Source organism: Budorcas taxicolor, chromosome 5 (assembly GCF_023091745.1).
Source record: "Budorcas taxicolor isolate Tak-1 chromosome 5, Takin1.1, whole genome shotgun sequence".
NCBI classification, from domain to species: domain Eukaryota; kingdom Metazoa; phylum Chordata; class Mammalia; order Artiodactyla; family Bovidae; genus Budorcas; species Budorcas taxicolor.
Window position 1 is genome coordinate 93,267,830 of NC_068914.1, and position 9,010 is coordinate 93,276,839.

The 9,010-nt window shown below is 38.9% G+C and overlaps 1 protein-coding gene across 1 annotated transcript in view; it reads left to right on the forward strand.

Annotated features, from left to right (window-relative positions):
* WIF1 (WNT inhibitory factor 1) overlaps nt 1-8,734 on the forward strand; it is an 80,425-nt gene extending 71,691 nt beyond the window's left edge. The window contains exons 8-10 of the mRNA XM_052640926.1: nt 4,565-4,660; nt 5,172-5,267; nt 8,613-8,734. Coding sequence (XP_052496886.1) covers nt 4,565-4,660; nt 5,172-5,267; nt 8,613-8,734 — 314 coding nt within the window. The remainder of the gene's footprint in view (nt 1-4,564; nt 4,661-5,171; nt 5,268-8,612) is intronic.
* The last annotated feature ends 276 nt before the right edge of the window (nt 8,735-9,010 follow it).

Genomic DNA, 9,010 nt, shown 5'->3' on the forward strand with positions numbered 1-9,010 from the left:
GTAATAGCTGAAATGACGATTTTTTTTATAGAGTTCAAATGAAATACTTCTGAAGTTTTCATAGAACGTGTAATTTAATTGTCAGGATGTGGCTTCTGTTCTTGTTAATTACCCTGCCCTGATAAAGATATCTCTGAACTAACTCCCCTCAATTTTCTCCACACACTTACACTCAGACTTTAGGTACTTAATTGGTTGATGTTTATGAATCTTTGTTCATGGGTTCCTTTCTCTTCATGGACATATGCTCTTTCATGCCCTTAGGTTTATGACCTTTCCATTGGCAGAGATAATGTTTTCTATTCTTTTTTTTCCCCCAATTGAACCAAAAATGTGGGCCTTTGAAAGCTCTTGATTATTGCCATCACAAGTTATACTCAAATCCTTTGAGGAAATTTTTTTTTCTATCACCAGAACCATATTACCAGGAAAAATTAAAATGGGCCTTGTATTGAAAAGTGCCTATAGTGTAACAGAGACAAAAAGTTGAATTATATGTCTTATGTTTAACTTGAGACATAATTCACATACGTGAAACTCACTTTTTAAAGCATACAATTGATATTGATTATATTCACAAAGTTGTGCAGCATCTACTTCTAGAACATGTTACCACCCCCCAAAGAAACCCTATTCCCATCAGCAGTCACTCCTCAGGGTCCTCACCCCAAACCCCTGGAATCCACTAATGTACTTTCTGTCTCTTTAGATCTGCCTGTATTAGATATTTCATATAAATAGAGTTATACAATAGACGGCCTTTCCTGTCTGACTTCTTTCTCTTGGCATATTTTCAAGGTTCGCCTCTATTGTTACCTATATCATTACTTCCTTTTACTTGCTAAATAATATTCCATTGTGTGGATATACCAACTACGTTTTGTTTATCCATCCGTCAGCTGATGGGCACCTGGGCTATTCCCACTGTAGGGCTACTACCAATAGTAGTGCTGCTATGAATATTTGTGTACGAGTTTTTGTGTGAACATGTTTTCAGTTCTCCTGAGTATACCTAGGAGTGGAATTGCTAGACCATATGTTAACTTTTTAATTTTTTGAGGAACTGCCAAACTATTTTCCAAAGTGGCTGTACCATATTACATTCCCACCAGCAATGTACAAGGGTTCCAATTTCTCCATATCCTTACCAATATTTGTTATTCTTTTTAGATAAAATATATATTCTGATGCTATTATAATTTCTCCTGGCCTCTATCAAAGTTGATGGCTTTTCAAACTTCATTCTGACTTAATTGTGAGATATACTTGCAGGTTAACAACTAAGACAATGGTTAGAAGTATCTGGATATATGTGCATATGTTTTTCTTGTTCTTTAAGGTTCATAAACTTTATAAGATTCCTTAATGAACCTTTAGTTTAAAAAACCAAATTATTTATACTGTACCAAAAGTGGGTTTTTAATACCTTAATGGATTTTATTATTGTAAAGGTAATCTATATAAAATGTTTGCCATAAAAAATTAGAATATTGGATAAAACAGTTAAAAATCACTTGTAAAATCCTAAGACTCAGAGATGGTGGTTGTTGGCACTTATGGTAAACCACTTTCATCTTTTTTCTATGTGAAGGATAGTCACAAATTTACCTCACAATCTGATGGGTGGAGGAAGTTTAATATCTTTATTTTGTCAATACCTTATCTCACTGTCCTCACTGGTTATAGCTAAAATTTGAATTTTTTTAGAATTCGTCGAATCTATTTGTCTTCAGGCAGTGCTTAGTCTCATTTGGGTAAAAATTTGTGATTTCTCACGTTGACTCAGGGTTCCACTATCCAACAATAAGAATTTGTTCACAATATAGTTTTAGGAAAAGAAAGTCAATATTAAAGATATTTATAGAATTCTGAACTTTAAAATAGTCATCCCTTCACGATATTTTGGTTCCATGAGCTTTGATCTAGGAATGGTCTTCTAACAGTCACCTGCAAAGAGACTTCTATTCTGTGATAACCAGGAAAGAACGTCTTCCTTGTTGGCTGCAGTGAGCCTCAGGGTCCTCACTTCCCTCTTGTCAAGGGAACAAAAACATCCTTGGGGACAATGAAAAGATTCTATCAGCCATTCTCTCCATTCTCTCTGGATACTAAGTTCACATCTCATGGAATATGGGGAACCTTGGACCCCCCAAGTAGTTCACAATACATCCTCTATCTTTTCTGCCATATAATTATTGTCCCACATCTTGCTTAGTTGAAAAACCCCAGTACACTTCAGAGTATCCAATTTTGAGCTTACGTTGGGATCAGATGTTCCTTTGATACAAATGGAAATTCAGAGTTAGATATTCCTTTCCTTAAATTGAAGTTGGATCTTGACCACAGAGTAAATGCTATTCTTTGTGTCCAAACCTAGCAAAAAGGGTTCTTTTGGATTTTAATGGTTGATAGAAAGGTGGCATTCAAGTATTAAGGTTGTTTGAATACCTTTCTGTGAAACATCCGTGTCAGAAAAGCCTACAGCTCTAATGGCATTTCAATTTTTTGAGAGACACTAACATCTCAATTGTCTCTCTAATCTCCACAGTGAGTACATGTTGGATTATTTATATGTAAGGAACGTCATTTTGGATAAATAAAAGAAAGTGTTTCTACCAAAATGATTTTCATATGGGATTCACTTCATGTCGGTCAAGCATGATGCTTACCCGGAAAAAACTTCAGCCTCAGGATGGCAAATTCTAGACTGCAAATGGAGAATAAACAGCTTCAGAAGAAAGAAAGACGAAAAATATGATTTTTACATCTACATCCAGCTCTAAAATCCAGGGATGCAGAGATCTGTGAAAATATCAGCACTCCTCATTTGGCACAGAGATAAAGCATGAAGTATTATTAGGATCTGAGACATTCCAGAAAAATGCCCAAGTGTGGAATCAAGGACTTTGTGTGCCCCACCTCATATCCTTTGCAGCCAGCCTTTCCCTCCATCACTGCTATGACCTAATCTGTACGAACGTAGTCTGATTGCACCTGAGCTGAGCCACATGTCTCTCACTTACCACCAGAGACTCCTGAGTACTGAATATAAATATATATAACCACAAAAAACTTTGGAAAATTCTTAAAGAGATGGGAATACCAGAACACTTTACCTGCCTCCTGAAAAACCTATATGTAGGTCAAGAAACAACAGTTAGAACCGGATATGGAACAACAGACTGGTTCCGAATAGGAAAAGGAGTACGTCAAGGCTGCATATTGTCACCCTGCTTATTTAACTTATATGCAGAGTACATCATGAGAAACGCTGGGCTGGAGGAAGCACAAGCTGGAATCAAGATTGCCAGGAGAAATATCAATAACCTCAAACATGCAGATGATACCACCCTTATGGCAGAAAGTGAAGAGGAACTAAAGAGCCTCTTGATGAAAGTGAAAGGGGAGAGTGAAAAAGTTGGCTTTTAAAACTCAACATTCAAAAAATGAAGATCATAGCATCCAGTCCCATCACTTCATGGCAAATAGATGGGGAAACAATGGAAACAGTGAGAGACTTTATTTTCTTGGGCTCCAAAATCACTGCAGATGGTGATTGCAGCCATGAAATTAAAAGACGCTTGCTCCTTGGAAGAAAAGCTATGACAAACCTAGACAGCATATTACAAAGGAGAGACATTACTTTGCCAACAAAGGTCTGTATAGTCAGAGCTATAGTTTTCCAGTAGTTGTGTATGGATGTGAGAATTGAACCATAAAGAAAGCTGAGCGCTGAAGAATTGATGAACTATAGTGTTGGAGAAGACTCTTGAGAGTCAGACATGACTGAGCAACTGCACATATGTACAGATTATACATATATAATCTGTAGTCACAGACTAGAAATTCAAGAAAGTTATTCCATGGGGTGACCTTTGGTCAGTGGACACTGGTGCAGATGAATAAACGATTCCTTCTCTCTTCCTTCAGGCAGCTTGGAGGAGCAGTCCATCTACCTGACTCCTCAGAAAGATGCTGCAGAATAGAGCCCAGTTGCCTGTAGTGATGAACAACCTACAAACATACTTCTGTGTTGGCTTTTTCTCTTCTGCTGTTGACTCTCCCTACCCCCATTCCTCATCCCAAGGATCACTTCCCCAAATAAACTCTGCAGGCAGGTCCTGATTTCTGGAGAATCCTAGGCTAAGGCAGAAGTCATCGTGTCTAGGTATAGACCCGCTTTCAGAAATAGTGACATACAAAAATCAGAACTCAGAGGAAAGATCACTTAGGGGGCCATATCTTCGCTTTTAATATATCTTAAATTACAAGTTTTTATGAATCAGTTAAAACATTGTTTGTCAAAAAAGTGACGTAAATACAGCATTTGAACAATACTCATTGTGGAAGATTCATATCCAAAATTATAAGTAAAAATATGAGCCTATTTGTCCCCAAAATGAAGCTCAAACAGTAATAAAGCCAGGGTTGATCCAAAATAAGTGGAAATAACTGCCACTTAAAAGCCTTGATCCTCTCAAAGCCTTGCAATTCCTTTGAAAAAATGTAACTGCCTCTGAAAGGAGAACAGAGTTCCTTGCTTATTTGCATTCTTCTATTTCAGGCAAATGCCCACAGCCCTGTCGAAATGGAGGCAAATGCATTGGTAAAAACAAATGCAAGTGTTCCAAGGGTTACCAAGGAGACCTCTGTTCAAAGCGTAAGTACCTTGTATACACAGCCGACCTATGTTCTGGGGTAGTTAAACTAGCAGGGATCTCTTTCTTGCTTCCTAACTTCTGTACCTACTGCATGTTGCTGAGGCATCACAATTAACCTTTCTTCACTGACATTTATGTTTCTTGAGGTAGACCAAAGACATGTGAAATCCATGCATGTAAAAAAAAAAAAAAACTTAGACACATTTGCACACACCACCAAACTTTTTAACTATTAGGAGTTTTCTTAAGCAAGATAAACTTCCATTGCCTGGCAGTTTCAAAGTCCTCCTGAGTGTCTTTTGTCAATGGGAAACATCAAGTCTAGATCACTTCCAGGACTGACTCAAAAGAGTCCAAAACTGACTTCTAGCTGGAGATTAACTTAGAGAAACACATGAAGGGATGAAGCCAAAACGAACACATTCGAAAGAACTGCAGGAAAGACAGCTGCGTAATTCTGTTAACCAGTGAAAGCTCAGGAAACATTCTATTTATCTCCTTTGACTCTAGCTGTCTGCAAACCCGGCTGCGGCACACATGGAACCTGCCACGAACCCAACAAATGCCAGTGTCAGGAAGGCTGGCATGGGAGACACTGCAATAAAAGTGAGTGGGAACTGTCTGGGGAGCCAGACTCTTGCATGTCTATTTCCTGGCCCCAAAGGCCAGGACAGACAAGCCATAACTCAACTCTGCTTTCCGTTGCATAAAACCAACTTCTCCTCTTCCTGCTCTCTCCAGTGGTCCCCACTACCGCCAGAACTCTCTAAGCTTTAGAGTGCAGAGGAAAGAAAGCATCACTATAAAATACCACCACATCTGTAAAATATCACCACAAATATTTTCCAGGTTAAATTAGTACTCCAGGTTGCTTTGGTAATATGGTATGTTAACTATGATAGAAATGAGTAAAAGTAAGATTTCTAAATCAAATGTAGATCAGTAGCTACACGGTTCTCATTTTATCGTTCAGGATTGATCAAGGAGCATTAGAACATGAAGAGTTTTGCTTTGTAAAATCTTTACACTGTGTTGGTTTGGGGATGCTTTAAATGGGTTCTTTGGAGGGAGAGAAAAGGTCTGTGAAGTACAGGAGAGATGTTAATGTGGAGTTGTATTTTTTTTCACATTTACTGACCACCAAAAATGGACTAGCTATAGGATAATAAACCACTGGTCTATTTTATACACAAAATGAAAGTTAAAGTTGCTAAATTCAGTCATTCTGTTTTGATTGCTATCGTCTCTGTACTAAGCATGAATCCAGGCACTGGAAACATACCAGTGGACAGACGGAAAAGATCCTTCCTGGTGGTGCCCAGATTCAAGAGGGAGGGGCAGTCAATCAGCAAGTGAAGGAAATAAATAATGCATTTCTGCAGGTTCATCCTGTAGCTTGAACTCTATCTGCTGAGGATGGACCCACTGGCTACTTTCTGTGGGCAAAGGAAGGCTTCATTCAGTCATGCAGTTCCCTTGATTAATAGAAGTCCACACTGTGCCTATCAAGTTGTTTCCAAAATAATGTACACAAAGTGAACAGATCACTTTCATATCAGGTGTTTTTCTAAATCAGTGGTCTCCAAAGGGTGATGCATATAGCCCAGTGAATGTGGATACTCATCTGGGTGCTAAGGGAAAATATTAGTTTGAAGACATAAAAAAAATATTTTATGTTCTTTTATTACATTTATGTACAAATTTTATATGTATAGTTATATATCTCAATCTCTAATTCCTACTTTTTGTACATATTTTATAACACACATTGTACTATTCTGATGTGTATAAAACCAGTTATGTGTAGCTTTATATGTTTGTTTGTTTTAAAGTATATTGGTGTCTGGCCTAGGCTACACTGAGCCATTGATCTGAGCCTTTTTTTCACCATTGCCTTGGCTGGATGGTAGATTGAATTGGCTTCAGGTGGACATAGCTTAACAAAAAGTGGAGTTCCTCTGGAAAATGGCTCCTTTACCCAGGTGGGAATGATGGAATGGTACCAAATGGGGCAGAAGGGGACCTTCCTTCAGGTAAAAGACCTATAGAAAATTAACCATTCCAAGAAGGTGAGTGAGAGGCCCTCATGCACGCAGTTTAGATGAGCAGTTCTGACAGGTCTCCCAGCCCCAGTAGCACCCTCACTTGTAGACTTTGCTGCTGAAAGCTTTTGTCATCTCTGCCGCCTTCAGATTCAGGCATGCATGTCAAAAAGATGCCTTGGTGCTTGATTAACATGCAAGCTTGTTTTACAGGAGAGGCCCCCCAGCCATTTTGTACACTGGCTGAGAGAATCAGGCTGAAAGAATGAGGTTAATTTTGCTTAAAAGGAGATGACAAGGAAGCTGTGAGGCACAGAATTCTGCTAAGAACAGATTCCCAGTGAGGCGACACATTGGGAGGTCCCAGGCACCCAGACATCTGAGTTGGGAGGAGGATACTGGAGACAGACTTCCTGGCTCAGGCTCTGCCTCACCAGGGAGGTTTGGGCTTCATGGGTGGCAGGGTGAGCAGAAGGGTAGGGACTGTTGGCTCATTGTCTTGGTGGGGTCCATGAGCTACTAGCCTACATACTGACAATTCAAAGAAAAGCATTCAGGAACAAAGTATTCTGTTCTCAGCAGTTGCTTAATGGCATGCTTGCATTAAAAAACCACAGGGAACAAATGAAATGCCGAACTTGTCTCCAATGCACAGGAAGATGGAGGCAGATTTTTAACTGCTGTCTTAGGTCAGTTCCAGGAAATCAGCAGAAGTGAGTCAGTGACCCAGGCATCTTCAGAAGTCCATAAGTAATATGAAAAGAAGTCTTGAGTTGTGTAACTCACAACTCACATTGTATTATTGTGTTACACTCCTCTTACGATGAACTGGAAATGCTATCAGTAGACACCCATCTTGACCAAAGCTCACAAAAGCCCACTGAGAAGGAGTCAGTTCAAATCCTAACCCTTCTCTAATAATGTGTACTGGTGTACTTTTTTTTTAAACACTTCTCTTTTCCTAAATTCTTTTAGATTGATTCATTTTTTAAAACTTTTTATTTTGTATTGGGGTATAGCCAATTAATAAATAGTGCTGTGATAGTTTCAGGTGAATAGCAAAGGGACTCTGCTACACATATAAATATAGCCATTCTCCCCCAAACTCACCTTCCATCCAGGCTGCCATATAACATTGAACAGAGTTCCCTGTGTTATGCATTCCTTGTTGGTTGTCCATTTCAAATATAGCAGTGTGTACATGTTCATCCCAAACTCCCTAGCTATCCCTTCTACCCATCCTTCTCCTTCACCCCCTGCAAGCATAAGTTCATTCTCTACGTCTATGAGTCTCTTTCTTTTTTGTAAGTAAATTTGTTTGTATCATTCCTTTTTAGATTCCACATACAAGGGATGTCATACAATAATTCTCCTTCTCTGTCTGACTTATGGAAGTCCTTAATTCTTATAAAATTCCTGTTTTGTGTAAATGCAAGAGCCATGCCTAACCATGTGATCTGTATGAAGAATGGGGGTTGTTATTATTGAACTAGATCAATAATAATGGAGGGTGGTTTTGCAAGGCAATGAAAGATCAATGACAACATTCTCTGCAGAAGCACTCCTGCAATGAGACCTCAGTGCTCGATCCTTACCAGCCCTTGGATGGAGAAAACCCTTCCATTCAATAACATTCATCCCAAGTTTGCTTCAAGCGTGGCATGACCAAAATATATAGTGAATCAGAGATTCAATGGAAGCCAGATTTGATGGAGTTAGCAACATGAATTTCTTTTAAAAGAGTCCTTGAACCTGTAACATCTCATCATTCAGGTAGCTTTTTGTGGTCACTGTGGTCTTTCACTCTGGGTTGGAAAGGGAAAATGGATTTTATTTGAATGGTGAATAATGAATCTGAAGAGCTTGTTTTTGTAGTTTCTTTTCTTTTAAGCTGTGAATAATTTTGCAGGGTATGGAGCCAGCCTCCTGCATGCCCTGAGGCCAGCAGGCGCCCAGCTCAGGCAGCACACGCCTTCAGTTAAAAAGGCCGAGGAGCGGCAGGACCCACCTGAATCCAATTACATCTGGTGAACTCCGACATCTGAAACATTTTAAGTTACACCAAGTTCATAGCCTTTGTTAACCTTTCATGTGTTGAATGTTCAAGTAATGTTTATTACAGTTAAGAATACTGGCCTGAATTTTATTAGCTTTATTATAAATCACTGAGCTGATATTTACTCTTCCTTTTAAGTTTTCTAAGTACATCTGTAGCATGATGGTATAGATTTTCTTGTTTAAGTGCTTTGGGACCAACTTTATGTTATGTCAGTTGTTCAGGTTAAATTTTTGTCTTTTCAGTGTGTA